Raw genomic sequence first — 22192 nt, 5'->3', positions numbered from 1 at the left:
CAATTTCTGGGTGGGAGAGATGGAAAATAGTTGAAGCCAGTAACCACTGATCAAAAAGGCAATGACCGACCGCTAGTCATGCCCACAGCTGCCAGATCTCTTCATGGGCACACAAGAATGCTTTCCTTTGAAAGCTCACTCACTTTCCTTAGAAAGTTCAGTGTGCATGCACTTGAGAAAGTGAGGATCCTTTCCATCACAACAAAGTGGTTAACTGCATCCTCTGATTTATAGCAATAAAGCAATAACGGTGCTGGTGGTTTAAGAGTCAGCTGAATCAGGCCCAGAAGCACCAAGCTAGGGCTTCACAAAAATGGCTACAATTAACTGTTCCTTCCCTGTAACCTTGAACTGTTGGGAAAACACAGCATGATCAGAATATCAGGACTAGGAAAAAAAAATACACTCACCAAACATACCACTTCCTAACTCAAAGCAGTAAAGCTTACAAGGAATTTAGGCCTTAAAATCTTCCACAAATGGTGAGAATAGAGTTATAGATGGAAAAACTACAATCTTGAACAAAGTGGTTAACAGCAAGAATACAGCAATTCAAATCTTTATATGGTCAAAAGGTATTTTTAGAATACGAGTGACCCTTTTTAAAACATCACTATCCATTCATTCAATGGCATTTCACTAAAATGTTCCTCCAATTACAAACACCAAAGAAACACTTTAACAGGCTGTAAAGCTTAATTTTTTGCTTATGAGCTCTATTTTATGTTATTATTTTTACAGAAACAGGCTCAATATGGTCAATATTTCACCAGCTGCTAACACACCTATCAGAAGCATCAGTGAAAAAGCAACTCCCACTATAGTTACATTAGCTATGGCCTCTGACTGACAACTGCAAGCAAAGTTGGCTGCCCCCACTGAAATCTGTCATCTCTAGCAAAAGCTTATGGTTTGTTTTTGTGGGTTTTTTTAATCTAACAGAGAAGGTGAAACATAGCATGTATCAGACTGTGACTGAGGTTATGACCAATTCTCACACAGCACTGTTGAAATAAATCTATGCCACTTTGTAATGTTCTATAAAAATTTACTAATTACCATACCAGAATAATCACTGCAGTCTTTCCATTAAATACAGCACGATGAATTCAGTGAAAAATTAAAAAAAAAAAACCTTTTAGAACAGCTCCTTAGTTACACCTCATTTTAACTGCCCCATTCACGTGTGAGCAGCATGAGTGATGTCATTTCAATCCCTACCATAACTGAAGAAAAAAAAATAAAATAAAATTAAGCAATAAAAAACGCAATACATCAGAATTCCATGTAAATAAACATGTACACTTGTATCAAGAAACTCGTTAACAACTTAAAGCACCATTCAGAATTAAGTACCATACGTGTTACAGTACGTTCCATTTATTATGACAATTTAAGGCTAAAGTAGGTACGACTCCCTTATAGTCAAGCTTTCTTATATTTATAAATGCATACAAACATTAAATATAAATGTGTAGGGTTTTTCTTATTGCTCTGAATCGTCTACTACAACACTGAACTTTCCCAGATATTGTCTCAGCTTTTTTTTTCAACCAAGTTGAAGTCCTAAAATTGCAACATATGGCACTTGTATGGTAATAGACCTTCTTCGATTTAAGTTGTAAATAAATTCAGAAACATATCAGAAAATATTGCCCATCGCTGCGAACTTTGTTACATAGTTAACTAAACAATTGTCCATGAGATACGTAATTCACCACGAAGAATTATTTCTGCAACTCTTCAGGAAGGATTTTCTTTTCAAAACAGTAGGTCTAACCAAGTGGCAAACAAGACAACCAGCAAGAAATAACTGACTACTACCAGTCTAAAAGACTGGGCTTTAAAAAAAAACAACAAAAAACAAACAAACAAAAAAAGCTGAATATGTGCTCCAAAACAAAGAGCAAACTCTTTTCTTGCTCACAGAGCAATAATGTTTCCTAATTATGAAGGTTAATGCCTCATTCTGCCAGTGCCAAATTCTTTGACTGTAGCTTGTCCATTTCTTGTCCAATATTTCCTTCAATAGTGTCACACTGGGCAAGAAAAGCCTGAGAATAAGAAAAAAAACAAGTGTTACAGAGGATGTTATTACAGCAGTGATAGAAACACAGGATTTGATGAGGCAACCTCGCTAGTCCAACCACTGAACTACTTGAGTTAAATCAAAGTTCATTATTGACAATAAGGATCACAAAGCTTCGGACAGGTGTGCACTTCTAAAATCCTTCCTAAAACACATCTGTAGCCACAGTTGGGAGGGACAATCACACACAGACAAAGCTAGAACAAGGTGTAATTAAATCAAGGATGAGTCTATATCTCAACACTCCATGTCAACATGAACCCCTGTCTTCACTGCTAAGTAGCCAGCGTGCCTCAAAGGACAGGAGGCTCTCTTCCAAAAAGGGCACTCTGCAGCACCTTAAGCATTTCTAACAACCCGCCCACAAGTTCTTATAGAATCATAGAACTGCTCAGGTTGGAAAAAGCTTTCAAGAACATCGAGTCCAACCTCACCCAAACCATGCTACCCCTAACTCTAACAACCGACCGCTAAATCATGCCCCTGAGCACTGCATCCAGACAATTTTTCAACACATTCAGGGATGGTGACTCAATCACTTCCCTGTTGAGCCTATTCCAGTGCTTAACAATCCTGTTTGTAAAGAAGTTTTTCCTTATATCCAAACTAAACCTCCCCAGTGCAACTTGAAGCCATTTCCCCTTGTCCTGTCACCAGTGAGCAGAGACCAACCCTGCTCTCACTGCAATCACCTTTCAGATATTTGAAGAGAGCAATAAGGTCTCCCCTCAGCCTCCTCTTCCCCAGACTAAACAGCCTCAGCTTCTTCAACTGCTCCTCATAGGGTGTACTCTCCAGGCTTTTCTCCAGCCTTGTTGCCCCAATGTTTTTTCCGTATTGGCAATGCCTGGCTCAGGCAGCCAGGCAGAACACTATGCCAACAGATAATTCTGCACACAGATAATTCTGATCTCTGCTCAACCGTCTATTTTATGCTCTAACACCTATTCTTATACAAAACTCCACTTATATCTGCAGTAATTCCACCCACAAATGGAGCTCCGGTAGTTTTCCATGAGGTTTACAGACGTACCTTTATTAGAAAGATTTGCTACTAGGAATTGAAAGTGTTCAGAGCTCCATGTAACACAGCTATGCTGGCAAACCAACTTCATTTCAACTTACATTAACTTAAGTCACCTGTGTTACTGAACAAATGGGCTTTGTCCCTAAAACTGTAAGAAAAATAATTTATACTACAAAGTCTTCGCTAAAGCTTCCTCCATGGGAATTTGGGAAACACAACAATTATTTAATAAGATCAAAGTAAAATACAAAATTTTTCAACTCCATACTGAATGCAAGAAACACTGACAATAGTTTTCAGGAACCTGTGACTGATGCTAGCATATATAAACCAAAACAGTAATATGGGTTGTATTACCATTTATTTATAGAAGTTTGTTGAGGGGGCAGGAGGGGTAAAAGACATACTTCAGAATGTAGTAACAAGCTTTCAGTTCAAGATCTCTGAGAAAACAATGCCTGGGTGTTCACAAGCATTATACAATGGCAAAGCGATTGTAAAACTCCAAGCCCACTGCAGCTGTTACTCTGTACACATTTTGCTCACTTTATAGGAAGTTGGCACACTTGGATACATTTTCCAAACAACACCTCTAAGGAAGGTGCTCCTTAGCTTGCAGGAGCTACATTTAACTGCATCTTTGTATCCCAGATTCAATCCCTGCTCCCCATACATAAAGAAGGAATGATCCCGTTTTCTTTTTTAAGTTATCAGAATTCCTTTCTCTCATCAGGTAGCTACAAGGCCAACCACTAATATAAACTACAAATATTAAAAGAAAATAGCATAACTACGAAAACCTTTGTTTTCATATGCTGCTTTAAAAAGTTATTAAATACTACTCAGGGAGAAATACACCATTATTTTTTTCCTAATACCAATGAAAGAACAAACACTGAAAAAAACCTAATCTACAAGCAGCTATCATTTTCACCAACTCTTGGTACACTAATGTCCACCAGTAATAAAGAAGGAGGGGAATAAAAAAGAAAGAAAACTCACCTGAACCCTTTTCACCAATCCCTTCTTTTTCAGTCTGCAATCATTGAAATTCTCCGGCAGATTCTGCAATAAAATAAACAAGTTGATGTGGCTTAATGTTGAAGCTGAAGTACTAGACATATAGCAAAAACTGGATGTGTTAAAGATCTGAATCCTCTCAACAGGTATCCTGAAAACGTCATGCCTGCACAGTGGAGATAATTACACTTAAAAATCATTAACTCAAAAAAAAAAAAAAGAGGGAGACAGCACGCTGACTGTGAACAACTGAGCTAGCAAATCTACCATGTCTGCAGGTAACACAAACCAATAGATTACATACACTGCTCCTGTCCACTCTGGCACGTGTTAACTCCTGCTGAGCATCAAGCTCATTGTTTTTTAGAGTCCACGAAGACGAATCCATTTCTTACAGACACATTAACTCAATCACTTGCTAGCCTTAGAACACATCATCAGTGGCGCAGTCACTGCCAGTCTGCTTAACTGCACCACTGATATTCCCTGCAATTTATTCATGGAAGGAAACAGATGTGAAGTGTTACATGCTGACAGCTTTTTGTTTAATTCAAACTGCATCATTTCTTGCACTCCTTCCTCCCAGTATGTTCACGTAATGTCACCTCAGTGACTGTCAGATGCTTTGTCATCTCATTATATTGTTTTATTAAACTGGAGTGTTGGTGGGAAAAGTGCTCAGGTTTATGGTATTATTTTGGAAACAGGTAAAACACCAATAGACATGATTCTGATCAAATTCGTGTGCACATTCTTAGAAACATTACGCTCCTATTCTGTGGGGAAGAAGCACCTTTTAAATAAGTTATCTGGTTAGCTCTGGGAGTGTGTCATTCAAAATGTAAATCTCCTACAGCAGCCTGTCCTGAGTGCAATCCTTTCTTCATATATTCTACAGCATCTGACATTCTTTGGAGATACAGCACAAGCCGGTTTCTGAAGTTATTACATTTTCAACAGTGGTTATAATGGTCTAAAATGAGAACTTACTTCCACTTGTGGCACAATGCCTTCACACTGTTCATTTTAAAAGCTACATTTCTCTTTACAAACTGTATTTTCTAGCACTGTATGCTACTTGCTCGCTATAGCACATTAAATCTGTGTGCTTCCCCCTAATAAGCAGAACACTGTGAAGATTCTGTAATGCGTTTTCTTTTCAGAATCAGAATGCTCCAGAGACAATTCAAAACATGTGAAAAGTTAGTTTAACACCGTGGGAGTCTACTCTTCAAACACTAGTTATAGATCACAAACAATAAAGAAGGCCTTTGGAGTATTCAGAGCTTCCACGGAGGAAAACAAAGTTTAAAAAACATTACAAGGTTATATATGGTATCATAAGGAATCTTAGAAATGAGACCCTGCAACCACACACAAAAAAATCCTGTTTTGTTTGCTTTCAACAACACAATTCACTTTGAAGATGATAAAGCATTCACAAGAAACATTTAGCATAACGAACATACTTGATGCATACTATCTCAAGCCCATATAATGGGCTACGTTCAGGATATTACAACAGCTTGAAAAAACAAAAAGATCAGCTAGACCTAATACCTGAGTCTCGCCAGAAAATGAAGATGGCATCACACTGACACAGAAATTTTCCAAAGCCTTCAAAGTTTTCCATGATTTGCAATTTCCTAACTCCAGACAGGGCTACCACACAAAGACGGTACCAAAAAATAGATACTGGTAACTATGAAGTCCAAGTGTACAGAAGATATCTAGACTACTTCTATTTTTGACAACATTTTTCACAACTGCTCTTACATCTATACGTGCAAACTGTGTTTACATGTACACCATCACAGATGTTTCTAAGTCAAAATGTGCAAGTCTTTCACAGAGATATGGAAGGGGAAGACTGAGCACACTAATTTGTAAAGCTGCTTAAAAGGCATTTTTGATCAAATTAGCAGAGTCTATAAATTTTAACAACAAATCAAATCTCACCATCCCTCTGGTTTACATTAATCAACTCATGTTTCCTCTCCACGAATATGTTGTCCAACTATTCAGGCAAAGCTGGCAATAAACTTTAAGTTAAAATAACATTTCAATATATATATATATTTTTTTTTAATTAAACTTTTAAAATCAAAAGTTGTCATTTTCAAAAGCTGCTTGCAGTGTCAGCTTGAACCCAGCACAAGTTCTTGACCCTTAATTCATCCAGGAGGAAACTCAGGCTCTGCTCAGGAAATTTAGAATTTCTTATCCACATTTCCTGGACAGTTCTCACCATGTGGACACGCTTACAAGATGCACTGTTGATACACTTCACACCCTCAAAGTTTCATCTTTTGTACACACAACAGTCCTGCTTTAAACTAATCCCTTTACACCTTAATAAACCTATGTTTGTGCATCTTCCTCCTACCTTTACAACCTCTCTGCTCATGAGGGATCTTTCTAATTTGCGACCCAGCATTCCTCTCACCCGAGCACTGCTTCTTACAAAACAAAGGCTCTTCCCTCATTTCTTTCCTTTCTGGTGTCTCCACAAAACAACTCCTTTTGCTGCAGAACACGACCCTGGCTCCTCTCAAGCTCTCTTGGTGGCAGAAACACTTCCAAAACTAACTTTTCAGACTAATATAACCATCACACCTGTTCTCCTCTTTATTTCTTACTTGGCAAATCATAGAGCCCAGAAGGTAACATTTGAGGCCTGAATTCACTTTACAGCGCTGCAATCTGTCAATACACGAAAGAAATGCTAGTCAAATTTATTATTTACAGCTATCTCAGCAGAACCAAAGGGACACTGTTCTTCAATATATATCTCCTATGTTAGCAGACACTAAAAATAATAGCTGAAAACTTTCCTGGTTACTGTTATCAAATTGTGTTTAAAAAAAAAAAACAACAACAAAAAACAACCAAAATCACTGTATCACACATCAATGTTGATGTTGATCAGCTCTAAGCAAGGATTTTTGCTGACACTCAATGTAACATTGTTTTTGTTGTTCTTCTTCTTAGTTTCTTTCAAAACTCCAAAACAATGTATAATATTTTAGTGTATCATTTGCTGGTTTGTTTGTTCTATTAACTGACTACTAGTCATTCAGGTCTTAAATTTAATGTTAAATAAATTGGCATATTGGGTAAGCACGTTATGTTAACTCTGAAGCTTTCTCATCTGAACAGCAGCTTTTTTAAAATGAGCCATTAAATGGTAGCTTTTTTTTCTCTTTGTGTACAAATGATAACAACTACTAGGCTCTATTTTCACTGAGAGGTGACAGTATTTTTGTTTCTTATGCTTTAGAAAAAAATTCCCTCAAAGCTTTGATTTCAAGCTTATGATTCATACTAAAAGATTTAAGAATTACTATTATGAAAAGCTTATCTAATGTTTATTTATACAAATATATTCAAAGATTTAGTAATAAATTCTCATCACTCCAAGCGTGTGTGACAAAACTTCACAGAAGCCAGTAAACTGCATGTTCATAGCACAATTATATTAGTTTCAGAGTACTTCTGTCTTTTAATCCTTGAAATGTCATTTTAGTATTAGCAGGGACAAGGAGACTGAGAAAAGCTTCATCAGAACAGCAAAGCTTACTTACATTACTGTATAAAGGAATTAAACTGAAATAATCCTCAAGAATGATGGGCCACCAGAACCTAAGTATAAGTGACTTGCATTTCAGAATAGAAAGGTTTTTTCACTTGTTAGAACACTATGGTCTCTGCAACGTTCTAGATTCCACATCTGTCATTAATAGAAAAATCATCATGAGAAGTAATCTCTCACACTGCAGTATTGGTGGCAGACTTCATGTAAATTTTGTAATAAGCATTGTGATTTGTCTTTTAGTCTTGACCAAACTGCTCTAGTTCCCAACATAAATGCATTTCTGGTGAAGCACAGGGACAAATCAAGTGCTGAACAAGACTGAACTAGTGCTCCTGCTGAATAATAATAATAATAATAAAAAACCTTCAAAGATCCGTGGCTTATGGAAAGGCCCAATCTCTTAGATGTGTACAGGATCCCTCCTCCTCTCTTGCTGTAGAACCAGTAGCTATTTTAAACAAATGTTAACATGTGTAAGTTACAGCTACTGTACCCAGAAGCTTCAAGACTGTGCTACTTCAAGACTATGCTTTCACGCTTCTGGCAGTGACACCACTTCCCACACCCACTCCAATACGGTACAGCCACCCAACTACTTCTGTAACTTGTACAGACATGGAGCCTGGTAAACAGGTTCCAAACTCAGCTCCCTCAAGTAGTGAGTTTGCCTGCTAACTGTAAGGTAACACTTCAGATAGAAACAAAATGCTTGCTTCTTCATCCTGGGCTCTCTGTAACCACGCAAACTTCGTTTTGTACTAAGCTACATGGTTTTGATCAATCCAAAGGACATGTGACAGACAAGACACTCTGAAAAGCTTTCACAGCAATTCTGCCAAATAAATGAAATGAAACATCTACAGTGTGAGTTGCTGAATTGTTTGCTTTCTACAACGCACTGATTGTGTTTGAAAAGATGCACTCTTCAAATTCTGTCTGGTTTTGATTATTTTCTGAGATTATTTACTTACAATGGCATCAACCTGTTCTAGGATCTTCATGAAGTGCTCTGCAGTTCCTTTTATCCTCTTGTCCAGCTGTTTTAGAGCTTCTGCTTGGAGATCCTTTGCTAAAAATCCCTGATAAAGAAGGAAGAAAATCATTACAGAACGCTCAGAAAATCTGTCAACATAACACAGCAAAAAAACATCTTTTAATGTAGTTTCAAGTAGAAAAGAGACTCCTATCTTAATCTGTTTTCTATCAATCAGTAAAATCATCCAGTAAAATCCGCATTATATCCTTTCAGATTAAACAAAACTCAAAGTAACAGGAATTTTCCTTTGAACTATTAGAAGTCTTCTGTTTTTCTAAATCTACAAATAACATTTACTTAATATGACACAATATTTACCTTTTTCCAAACAGTGCCATATAGTTCTCCATTTCAGAAACTCAAGAATGACATTTGAAATTCAGCAAAAAAATTTAATGTCTATTTTATTCATGGACAGCTAAGAGGAGCAGCCTATTACTGACTAGTCAAAAAGTTAAGCAAGCTCTGGTTTATCATTTGTTGCTGTCGTTACTGGCTTTTGGGTTTGTTTTTTTTAAATATATACCTGTAAAACAACTTTGAAAAGATAGAAAATGACACAAAGCTGGCGTACCTTCTGGATACTTGTGAACTCTTTATTAACTTCCTCTAACTTATTAGCTACTTGCTCCACTGACTTCTCCAGATCTTTTAACTTCTTTAATTCAGCTTCTTCTTCTGGACTATTCTGTGTATTCAAAAGTATAATATTCACAACTGTGGAACAAATAGAATCACTATGCAGCAAAAGTGCAGCAACAGTGGTGATAAGAGACACAAAGGCTTTTGTTGACTAAAAATATGCACTGCACTGTGGCTACCCTTTCTGTAATTTAGCACCCATCATGTAAGCTTCTCCCAAAGCTTAAAAACAAACACAGTGAAAGTGGTAATGTATATAAACAGAATATAAACAGATTTAATGATACAAATTTGAAGTGAAGATGAAAAGCGCAAGCAATTTTTCTGTTGCAGCTATTTCAGCATCTTGTAAATAAAAGTAACTTACAGATCAGGTGATATCACCTCATACTCTACTTGGCAAAGCAACTCACAGATCTTTTCACTAGAAGCAATCCAGCAAACTCAGCAGCATTTCTTTTCCCCCATTAAAAAAATAAGATGGGCAGAAAAGGTCATCAGCACACGGGATGTTCATGAGCAGTGACAAGTATCAAATAAGGCAGAAGTGTGCTGATAATGCAATTTCAGAAGTTCACAAGCTGCAGCATTATTTGCAGTACAACGTGAGACTGAATTCAGCTTTGTGAGTAAGTAAACAAGATTATTTTCATGCTGTAACCAGTATCAGTGCTCAGGAGCTGAATCATTAACAGAAATCAGGATAGCAAATGAAGAAAAAAAACCAAAAAGCAATTCTGAAAGTAACACTAACCCTTTTCCCAATCAACATGACTTTGCAACCATTTTTAACACCAAGTGCTGACAATGGCTGTTCCAATTCTTTCAGAGACTTCCCTAAATGGAAAGGAAGGGAGGGGGGAAAAAACAGTCAAAATATTACTAATTGTTGTTAGTGCTATACAAACATCTTTTTAAAGACATTCAAAACACGGACACCTGCAAATGACTAAGATGAAACCTACCGTCTCCTATAAAAGCCAACAGACTTAGAAATTACCTTTGTATATAAGTTTCTGAAAAGAAACTGGAACGCCAGTGACTTGCTCTATAAGTACAGCCATGTCTTGCAGCGTAGGCTCGCCATCTTCCTGTTGAGAAGCAACCTGAATATTGTGTTTTTCATTACCTAATAAAATAAATAAAATAGGTAAAATGAGTAATACTTACTATCTAGAAAAGACCACAGGAAAACAGTCTCTAATATTTATTTCCATTAATGTAGAAAGTTCTCAAATCAGTGATTCCTACACACAATCTTAAGTGAAAGGACCGTTCAAATCATAGAATCACCTGGGTTAGTAAAGATCTTCAAGATGATCAAGTCCAACCACCAACCTGACTTACCAAGTCCCATCACTAAGCCACGTCAGTGCCATAACTACTGCTATTCTATCACAACTCCTTCCTCTTACAGTGACTTACCTCAGCTGAAAAATTTCTCATACTTTCTAATAACCTGAAGAACTGAATTGGAAGTATTCTACTGGCATAATGTTCCTGCTCTGTACTATTCCCCATCTAATTTTAAACAGTGCATGTGGTCTAGACATCCCACAAGTTAAAGTATGAAAGCCCACACCTTCATGATCTGTTTAAATGTCCTACTTACAGGAAACTTCTAACGTTGTAAGTCTTGGGGAACCAGAGATGATTTACCATTTCCTTTGCTCCCAGTCCTTATAAAAAGCAAGCAATGCCCACGCTGTCTCCTCTCCATCTGAAAAAGTTCTCACAGTCCAAAGATTGCTGCTGCCCATAATACCACTGCTAGGCAGCCTTAGCCACCTTGGGAAATTTAATCCTATATGTCATCTCTCATTTACAGCACATCCTAATAAGACTCTCTAAAATCACTTGCATACGAACAGCAGGAAGTTTTCACTTCCCAGTGCAGGTGACGGAGCAGTGGCACAGCTGCACAGAGAGGTGGTGGAGTCTCCTTCTCCGGAGACGTTCCAGACCCGCCTGGACGCCTACCTGTGCAACCTGGGCTAGGGAGCTGCTTTGGCAGAGGAGTTGGACTAGATGATCTCTAGAGGTCCCTTCCAACCCCTACAATTCTGAGATTATGTGAAGTTTTCAGAAAAAAAAAAAAAAAGGAAAAAAAAGAAAGGATGATGCCTATTGATCTCTGCATCACAACAGAAATTTTCCACAACCCTCTGCGCCCACACATTCAGTGTCAGTCAACTTGACAATACCCACAGAAATCAGCCACCATTGGCTGCAAGGGAAATTAAGATGGGTATATTTTAGTTTACAGTAAGAGAAAGCTCCTGAACAAACACTAGAAAGAAAACTACTTACACCACTAACGTAAAGCACATTATCTTCTGCAAAGAAGAGCACTAAAAATATTGAACTTAAAAATGTTCCAGTCTGCCATGGGTCATATATAAAGCTACACTGGAGCCATAAAAACTTATAAATGCCTCCAAGAGTATTTTAAATTCCAAGACAGTCATAAGTTAAAAAACGTAGTAAAGAAACTCTACCTGAAATATTTTTCATAAACAACCTTCTTTCCCATTTGTTTGGAGGAAAAACAAACCATCAGAAGAAGACAAAAACACACCAATAAACAAAATTTCAGTCCTAATCTTGTCGCATTTCAAAAGATGGATGAGAAACATATAACTTCCTTGTGTAAAGCCTGCGTCTGTCAGCATTGGAGGGGAAAATACAAAACAGAAACAAGGAAGAGAACACCTGAAGTTCATCTAGCAATGGAGGCAGTTTAAACAACAAATCTTGAAAACAGCTATGGATAGACTGTAACAAAAATTCTAACACTGATCCACAGAAAAATGAAATACCACATGGGTTAGAAGTGGTTATCACAGCTAATCAGCCAACAGCAATACCCATTTAAAAGAACTAAGGCAGATTTCCAAAACCTTTAGGACAGTGTCAAGCCAATATCCTGTACAAGGTAAAGCGATACGGAGTTCTGCTGCTGTTGTCTTTCTTACTGCTTATTTCCATCTTTCCCTACACTCACTAACAACTTTAATACAAAAGCTGCCAGAAGCTGAAGTGGCAGATGAAGGGTGATAACAACTGGAAAGACAAAAATATTCTGCTACAGTTGCTGGTAAACAGCAAGATTTTCAAATTACAGACAAGGCACTCTGAAGGAAAGATTTTAGCTTTGTAAACTGAAAGTTTCCAAAGCAAATGCAACTTTATAACAGTTTGTTTGAGCACAGGAATCCTGAAAATCCTTGCTAAATACTCTCAGACAAAACCACCAAGTGATAAAGGAAATCGTTTTTCCAGAATAATGAATGAACACAACAGCATGAAAAAAAGAATAAGTAAGCAGAACAAAACAATGAACTCTGAAGGTGCAAAAAATGGCACAAACAAACAAAAAAAAAACAACCCAAAACAGACTGGACAGCTTATTATCCAGAGTTCCTCCTGCTGCCTAACATAAAGCTACTTCATTAAAATTTAAAAAGTACCTGTCCTGGTTTAAACAACTACAGAGTCCAGGCTAGTCCTACATCTGTGCAGTAACCTTCAATATTTACTTCTAGATTGAATCGCTTCTTCCTTTCCACCTTTGTCTCCCTGCAATATCTATTCTCCATAAAAGAACATGGTTCACTTTCAGGTCATCAGCATTCAACTGCCATAACTGATAAATCACCTTTTTCTTTGCAATATCGTGTCTCCCTAACTCCAAATCCATGCATTTGTTCAGCAAACAGGTTGGGAAGGTTTAGATTGGATGTCAGGGTTGTTTGCACAGAGAGTGGCAAGGTGCTGGCACAGCTGCCCGGGGAGGCTGTGGATGCTCCATCCCTGGAGGTGTTCAAGATCAGGTTGGACGGGGACCTGAGCAGCCTGGTCTAGTACCAGATCTGGAGGTTGGCGGCCCTGCCTGTAGCACGGGGGTTGGAACCTGACGATCCTTGGAGTCACTTCCAACCGGAGCAGCTGTACGAGTCTACGAGAGCCCATCAGGTAGCACTGCTTTAAGCAAACGTCACCGACTCCAGCTCTGACCATATAAATGAAGGCTGCTAGTAGAACAGATCCCCGCTCCGCGCCGTTGGCAGTGGCAGCCGTGCTGCCCGCAGCAAGCAGCAGCGGCGCTCGTCCGTTCGTGCAGGCCTCGGAGCTCCGCACCACAGCCCGCAGCCGCTCGGGGCCGCCCCCGCCCCCCCACGCCTGGCGGCCGCTAATGACAGAAACACGGCACACACGCTCCCCACCCACCGATCCCGGACGACTCTTACTGTACGTGACGGTGACGGTAACGGCTGCTCCAGGAACCGCCATCTCGCACCGCCACAGAGCAGCCGTCGGCGGGCGCCTGCCCCGGCGCACCAATAGCGCGTCACTTCCGGAAGAAACCCCGCCCCCTCACGGCTGCTTCCCGAATGACGTCACTTCTGAGCGTGTGCCGTGAGGGGACCGATTTAAAAGTTGCTTTTCCATCACATTAAGGTCTAGCTCAAGGTGCAAGAGCTCAGCTTCACTATTACGGCAGCCTCGCGCTTACAGCTGGTGAACTAATGAGGAAAAAAAATAGTTTTGCTTTGATTTTTTTTTTTTGCCAGAAGACTTAATTCATTGAACAACTGCATTTCCCAAATTGAAAGGGTTCTGTAAGGATCACTGAGTCCCAGCTCCTGGCTCCACACAGCACCACCCAAAAATCTGACCATAATTGCTGAGTAACACCTGCTAGGAGGAGAAACATGGCAAAAGCAAGCCTGGTGTGAGCACAGCCCTGCTTAAAGGCAGCACTGGGTGTGCTCGAGCAGCATACAGCAATGAGAATGGGGGGGAAAGCCAAGACCATTACCACAAATACCACACAAAAGGCTCAGCTAATCTAAGTGATTTTATGTCTTAAGTTCAATACATAAAGTTAATGACAACCCTATTTGATACAGCTTTTAAGAAGGTTACAAGTACAATAGCATAAAAGTCTCCAAACTGAAGTAATTTAAAAATGCTTTTGACTCTTTTTATCAAATAAGTATAGTAATAAGGGAAATATTTTACAGAGAGAAAAGCAGCAGCGTACAATCTTAGTTTTGAGAAAGAGAAACAATACAAAATCAAAGCAAACCTCCACTATGAACAGCCACCACTATGCTTTACATATTATTTTGTCCATAAGACACAAGAAATCAAAAACTTTTCGACTGCTTCCACTGAAGGAAACTGTGTGACATTTTTCCATTAATAGAAAAGTCAGTAGTAGAACAACTTTCTTCGAAGAAAGACCATCACCAGCCATATTGCATTCTAGGGTGTAGTGATATTAAGGTTGCGCTGGAAGGACAAGTTCTCCAGGATTTAACAAAAACAAAAAGTCTTGATTTGTAAAGTGGAGTTCATTATATACATTGCGCTTTTGAAACATTTATGTCGCAGGAATCTTTGGCAATCCAAATTCATCCACCAATACACCATCCTGTACGAAAGAAAGAAATCTGAATGAGCAGGTTAATAATTCTCCACCCTTCATAACATATAGCTAAGGTTTTTTGATTTTTTTAATAAAACAATATATTTCTAATTGTCACAGTGACATCACTGGAATCAAAATAAAAGCATTCTCAAAAGTAAGCTACAGTAAAGCCCCAAAACCAAATAGACAAAATATTTTCTCCTATTTTTAAGAATAATTACACTAAGAGCTGTAGTGGTGCGCTTAAACTTTACCTGCAGTGTTATCAGATAGCACTTATAAAATGATGTTTTAGCTCTTTGAAGTATATATGCAGCATCCAAAACACACAAAACAAAGTACAATTTTTGTCCAAAATATTAAAGATTCAAAATCAAGCAACCCACAACAATTTGATTAACAACAACAAAAAAAAGAAATTGGCTTCCAAGGAGGAAAGGACTCACTTTGTTTTTTGTGTCAACAGGAGTGCCCTCTGGAATTGCTGGAGCAGCAGCAGCTTCGTCTAAGTAGGAATTGTCTTCATCAGCTAAAAGCTCATCACCTAATGCGTCCAGTTCTGAAATTTAATAATTTTGATTGCAAAATTAGGCAAGGAAATTCTTTTGCAAAAGGAAAAATTTTTCTTAATGAGAAACAAGATTCATTCTGAATGCTTACATTCATCCTGATGTCCCTTATTTTGCTCACACTCCAAGATAACATTCTTTTTTTTCCCACTGTAGCATCCCATCAGTATCCCTTTTAGGTCTGTCTTTGTATTACTGCACATAAAGGAAATGCAGCTTTTATGCTGGAGTGGAGTTTTTTGTGTTTCTATTTTCTAAAGACTTTTCAGTATTTGGCTAGTGAAATTAAAATATGACTGTACTTCCCCCTCCACCTTCCTCACCTGCTTCCAAATCATCTTCATCGATCTCTGGTGTTCCATAGCTACGACTCAGTGCTTCCTGGACTTCATTGGCTTCTTCCATCATATCCTCCAACTGATCCTGTATGTCCTGGAGCAACAAACAATTTCAACAGTTCATATGCAATAGTTTTATTAAATTAGTTGGAGCTTAATCAATTGTTTAATAACTTTAGCATACAAAACAGTTTTATTGCATAAACCAGTTTTTAAAGCAGCATTAATAAAAGATGCATGCATTCAGTACTAGTGTGTTCACTTTTACAATCAGTAAAAGGACAACAACTGCAGTACCAGAGAAATAAGGAATTAAGACGGTAGTTCAATGAAAAATAAATATTAAAAAAAAGGAAAGTCATATAAGCCTGAAAGCCAAAACAATCAGCTTTCCTTTAAGTTATATAATTTACTCATTATTTCAGTGCACCGTTTCTGTTCCTTAACAATTTACTACAGTAAGCTCACCTCAATTTGATCTATTTTGACTTGCTTGTAAGCTTTCTTCATTTCTTTCACTCCCAGTTTCATTGCATCAACCTAAAATAGAGTCAAATAACATTCTTGTATCTGATGTACCAAGCACAAAATTAAATAAATGTGAGAGTAAGATACTGGTACCGTTGTTTTTGTATCCTTCAGAGCCTGAATGGTGTAATTAGCTTGCTCCATATTAAACGACTGCTGTGCTAGATTATCCCGCTGCTGTTCATACCTGTTAAAAATGGTGCAGATAACAGTGTTGAAACACCACTGTTTATTGCCACAAAAATAAATAAATAAATAAATAAAATAAGCAAGATTGGAAAGTGCATGATTTACAGTAATCAGTGATATAAAAACAGATTATATCTTTTAGAAAGAAAGTTCATAAGCCAAGCATGTCTTTAGCAATTAGCAGATGTAGGTCAGCTTATCTCAGTCTAAATTTATATACTAACATACAAATTAGGCATAATTGTGCTGACACAAAATCTTTAATATGGTTTTGAAGGGCTGTCTAGCTTGCTCAGCATTTCTCTTTTGAGAACACTCAGAAGCAGGAGTACTGAAAAGAAAAATGGAAGTATGCCACTCTCTTTCAACAAAACAGCCTTTAGTGATGCCAAATGAAAAAGGTTTAAACTTACATTCGCTTCTGCTTTAACACTCTCAATGCTTTCTGTTTTACTGTATTCTGAAAGACAGAACATTGATGTATTAGGCACAGTATTTTACTTCACATTATACTGTTTAAGCCCAACATATTGAATTTAAATTTTCTGAGAGCGTCCAGTTACTAATGCAGTTTAACAGACATGTTTAGAGTTCATCCTACATTAACGATCAACAAAATAGGCTCGTATGTGATGCTTCTAGCAGCAAATAGATTTCAGGCTTATTTCAGGCTTTTGATTTTTTTTCCCATAAGCAGAATATAAAGTCAGATTCAAATAACAGAACCATCTTTCATCAACATATCTTAACAGTCAGCATCCAGTAATACTGCAAAATAGTACTGCATCAGTACAATTTATATTGGATATGTTACTACTAAATAAACATTTGATACTGTTTAGTTCATCCCTTTCAAAACTGGGCTTTCCTACCTCCTTTCTGACTTGCACAGATCTTTTTCTTTTGGCGGGTGAACAGAACAGCCTCTACCAGACTTGATTCAGGTTAACAAAAGGAAGGGAGGCAAGGAAGTTACTTCTGAGGGATGAATTACAAAACACTTTGGAAAAATTAGAAACCAATTAGAACACCGTTCAAGGACACGTGGCAAAGAGATCATTTGGAATAAAAATCCTGCAAGTTCTTACATCCCATCAGTAAGACAAGATGCATTTCTATAAACCTGAAGAACTGACTAAATCACTCCGTTACATGACAAGCTGTGTGAGTCTCATCCTCTCCTGCTTAAATCCCACAGAAGCTTGTTACCTTTGCAGGCCCCTCTCTCATCTTCTTCATTTGATCCTTATATTTCACTAGTTCAGCATCAAGCCTGGCAATTTTCTTGTCAATTGACTCAGCTCTGCTGTCCACCTTTAATACATGACACAAAAAACAAACACACAAAAAACGTTTATTAGTATTTTATTCATATATCATACTGGAAAGAACAGCCTTAGTCTGGATATGCTACTAAATAAATTGTTTCTTCACTTGGGACTTTGTGAGTAGTTTAAAGCTTGCAGAGAACGTGAAAGCACCTTCTACAATGAAGCACAAAAAGGTTTTGGCAAGCTCTGCCCTTGTAACACATTCTGACCATTTTAAGATGCTCCCTTGTGTACCCTATCAAATCACAATCTCTGTTCTGATAACGCACAGTACCAGGGACTAAACTGAAACATAAAAACATTGGTGCACCATGCTGGTAGCTAAGAGGGAAATACAAAATGGACAGGGATTGTTCAGCAAGGCTAGAAGTTCACCTGTGATGAGCTGACAGCATTAACCATTCAAAAGATGTCTCTTCTTTGATACTTGCATTACTGACTACACTTAACTTCTGTGTCACAGACACTATTCACATCAGTCCCTGCAAAGGAAGCCAGGAAACATCAGGTCTGCATGGCAGTACTCCAAACTCTTACTGTACTTCACTACAAATCCTAAGGGCAGCTGCATGACTCCATAAGAGACCTCCAGCCCGAGAAGTCCTGGTGCAGTGCACATGACATATCTGTCTTCGTGCAAATATTTTCAGCCTACTTCATAAGAAGGTTAAAGATGATTCTACATAACCGAGCATGGCTACAGATGCTATTAGCAGCACCCACAGTGTCACAAAATGTGGCCTCCTTCCTCAGTGCACTATCACCCAAGAAGCCTTCTATATTGAATTCCAATGTTAAGCTGAGAGCAATCAGTGAAAATTTACAATTCTGTCTTGCTATCAGTGTGGTTAAACGTGTAATTATTCAAATATTCACTTTGGTGCCTTGATGATCCTTTTAAGCCTCTGTTCTACGGCAGCAGCATACAATTGCCAGAGGCATTCTAAGCAGGACATTTGATAGGAATATTCTGCACATAAGAGATTCAACTGCCCGGGCACATCTGGCATGGAAAGGTTTGTATTAAGATTCTTTTATACCAAGCATTTTCCTCATTAGCAAGAAAATAAGCCATCTGTCATTATTAAAATCTTGTAGATTGAAAGTCTAGCACCTCCTCAAGATCTTTAATCAGTTAAGCACGTGTTGGAGTGCATCCAGCCTCCTGCACAGGGGCAAATCAGCTACATAGATAAGAGGCTATAGCAATTCCCAGTCAGTGCATGCAGGAAATGGAGGCAGGCTCTTTGATCCACCACCTACATGAAAATTACACACACTACGCAGGATGTAAACTTAAAAATAAACTGAGTACCATGCAAACAAAGTAACCCTGTGCAAAATTAGGTGCTCTGGTTCTTCAGCTTCAGTACAGAAAAAGGAGAGTAGAAGGGCATCCAATTTAAACAAAGAAAGTGAATATGGTATCTCAGTTTCCTACTGAGCAAAATGGCAGCTTATTTCAACACAGAAATATATACATTACATACACGACTGAATGTTACTGTTGCTGCCACAGCTAGTAGCCTTTTGTTTTAGGTCATCTTTCCTGCTTACTTATTTGACAAAAGCCACATTCATCTGGAGTGTGCTTTCCAAAGAAGGAAAAGTAAAAAGAACACCAATGCCACAGTAGGAACTGTATCCCTCCTACCAGCCTTATGACAGCTTTGAGTCATCTGACTGCTAAGCAAGCAAGAACAATAAAAATCTGCCATTGATGAGGCAAGCACTAGAGGCACAGCAAGAGAGCAAGCAGAAATGGGGAGAGCAGGAAAGTGCCCATGAGTAGGAGAGTAAGAGAGGAGACAAACCAACTGAAATATCTAGCACCAGCCAGACACCACAGAAAAGCAGGGAAAATTGCTTCCTGGGTTTCAGTAAATTGTTTTCAGAGTAGCCACATAATCAGCTCCTTGAATTCAGCACCCTTCAGCTGTTTAATTGTCTTAATGTGATGCCTATCCTATCACTGCAGTTAAAAAAAAGAAAAGCATACTGAATACTGTATTTCTTGGGGTCAGTCATACTACTTTTGCATACCCAGGAAAGAACGTCCCAAAGGTAGGTATAATCACTGCTTAACAGTTGTCTGTTTTCCTTTTTCCTTTCTTTCTTTGCCATTGCAAAGTATCAAACACTGCCATTAAGTGATGGGCTTGAGATTTTACAAAGCAATTCCACTCTTTCAAAAGGTGCAGTGAAACATATCTAAGGTCAATAACAGTACAGAAACGACACCCAGTCTCCAAACTCTTGGATTTAATACGGTAAAGAAATAGTGTTTCTTGTTTTTTTCCCCCAAAATACCTCATACCATACTTTTCAATAGTAATTATTTTTATTTTGCATTTGATCTCTCCAGTCTTTTAGTAGGACCTGTGCTTTACTTTCTAGATTCTTAAATGGAAAGGCTGAAACCAGAGGGAGCATCTCACCCAATAGACTGTTCATTTCATGTAAACAAAAAAACAAGTTCATTCACAAACTTGAAACAGGAAGTACGTTTCTCCCCATGCTTACTAATACACGAAACAGCCAGGGAATTACAGAATGAGTTGGGACCTTAGAGATCGCATAGTCTCACCCCCCTGCCACGGGCAGGGCTGCCACCCACCAGATCAGGCTGCCCAGGGTTCCATCCAACCTGGCTTTGAACACCCCCAGCCTTGAATTTTAGTTCCAACCACAAAAGCTGATGTTGTCATAACAATTAAAAGCTAAGATGGAGCTCGGGATTGGCAGTGTGACTTGGCTTACAGACTTCCTCATACCAAACACCGTGCTTGGAGCCATCACTAAGCAGCTGACCAATACAGGCTCTTGACTTCACACCGTAAAAACACTCCCCTCCAACTCAAACAATTTTGCGATCCTGTGGTTGGTGGCCGAGACACCGCAGATGTACACTAAACCTGAAACTCCGCTCTTCGGTTAAGATGGTTTCTCATACAACTACGTTCACAGAGAGACAATTAGAGAAAGGTCACAAAGCCTGCAGTTCCCAGCGAGCTGTGGGGCTGATCATCCTCCTGGGAGGAAAATCCCTTGCACTGTCTATCAAAGAAGCTGCTTCAGTTATGATCCTACGCAATCTGAAGACCCGCTGGGATCGAACAAGCTCGGAGCGGGAGGCACCCTGCCGGCACGGCTAAACGAGGCACGCTGCGGTACCAGCGGAAGCCGACCCTGACGCAGGGCAGCACCGGATCGCCACACCCCAGCTGCATCCGACCGGTCCCGCCCGCACGCAGCCCCGCCGGTGCCGCGGACCCACCGTCCCGATGCAGTCGGTGAGGCTGGGCGGGGGCGCCTTGGGCTTCGCCTTGCCGAAGAAGCGGTTCATGGCGGCGGTACGTCCTGTGGCTCGGCGGCAGCTGCAACAACAAGCGCGCCGGCCCGGAAGCACTGCGCCCACTCCGCGCCTGCGCGCTGCCAAAGGCGGAAGTGTTTGCACCGCCTCTTCCGGTCACCCCGGAACGGCAGGGAGCTGCCATTGGCTGTGCGGGGAGTGGGCGGTGCTAAGCAGAGCCCATTTAAAGGGGCACGGCGCTAGTTAGGCCGCACTGCGGTTTCAGTGTCAGGACACTGTATGTTACTGGATTGAAGCCGTACGTGGCGTCCCACCTGAACTTGTCCCAAATTCCTATTCAAGGCTTGGCATGAAAGGCTGGATATTATTCTCCAACATAAAACATCCAGAAAGCTGCAGGATAGATGTAAGGCTATAGTGAAAAATAAATGCCTTTTCATATAAAAGTGGATGCATGCATGTATAAGTGGTTCCATTAAAATCAATTAATGATTTGGTCGATTAACTAAATAAAATATTTGGAAAGCAATTTTAAAATATGTTTCTCAGCCCTGAAGTTGGAAAGGAAGGAATACATGAGCTTTTTGGGAGGAACTGGAATACTTAAAGGATAATCTACACATAACTACATCTACTACATTTTAACACAGCAAGATTCCACTTAACATCAGTACCTAGTACTGGGCAGGCTCCAACAGCTCTAAGTATTCAAGTGAAATAAGATGCATCTACAGCTATGCATCTGTACAGTATGCTACGATGTTCTCTTCCTCAACACATACTGTATAACCATAATTATATAATATAGGCCTTGCATCAACTTTTCCCTTTTTTCCACCCCTGGCAGCACTGAAGGTCAGGCTGGATGGGGCTGTGAGCAGCCTGGTCTAGTGGGAGGTGTCCCTTCCTACAGCAGAGGGTTGGAACTACATGACCTTCTATGTCCCCTTCCAACCCAAACCCAAATTACATAATACTATGATTCTAACTTTTCAAAATTGCTGCTCTCTCCTAGAAATATACTTTTTAAGTTACAACAATATTGAAATTTTAATTATTTTCTAATATTAACAAAAAC

At 39.2% G+C, this 22192-nt stretch overlaps 2 protein-coding genes across 2 annotated transcripts; both read right to left on the bottom strand.

Annotated features, from left to right (window-relative positions):
- Positions 1–1866: 1866 nt before the first annotated feature.
- On the bottom strand, positions 1867–13746 carry BAG1 (BAG cochaperone 1). Its single transcript, XM_065752109.1, has 7 exons — positions 13660–13746; positions 10410–10538; positions 10164–10246; positions 9342–9455; positions 8703–8810; positions 4119–4181; positions 1867–2054 (listed from the first exon to the last, which is right to left on the bottom strand). Exons 1-7 carry the CDS (start codon positions 13700–13702, stop codon positions 1965–1967), a joined length of 630 nt encoding a protein of 209 aa, XP_065608181.1. The 5' UTR covers positions 13703–13746; the 3' UTR covers positions 1867–1964.
- Positions 13747–14252: 506 nt separating this feature from the next.
- Positions 14253–21198, bottom strand: CHMP5 (charged multivesicular body protein 5). The gene is made up of 8 exons (XM_065752108.1): positions 21079–21198; positions 17680–17784; positions 16884–16930; positions 16375–16468; positions 16222–16293; positions 15739–15847; positions 15293–15405; positions 14253–14849 (listed from the first exon to the last, which is right to left on the bottom strand). The coding sequence occupies exons 1-8, from the start codon at positions 21145–21147 to the stop codon at positions 14799–14801; spliced, it is 660 nt and encodes a 219-aa protein (XP_065608180.1). The 5' UTR covers positions 21148–21198; the 3' UTR covers positions 14253–14798.
- Between the last annotated feature and the right edge of the window lie 994 nt (positions 21199–22192).

The sequence above is a fragment of the Cyrtonyx montezumae genome, unplaced genomic scaffold, assembly GCF_038088225.1.
Source record: "Cyrtonyx montezumae isolate F1298 unplaced genomic scaffold, pur_monq_1.0 scaffold_8, whole genome shotgun sequence".
In the NCBI taxonomy this organism is placed as follows: Eukaryota; Metazoa; Chordata; class Aves; order Galliformes; family Odontophoridae; genus Cyrtonyx; species Cyrtonyx montezumae.
The sequence above is the reverse complement of the archived record's forward strand: the minus strand, read 5'-3'. Positions and strand labels throughout refer to the sequence as shown.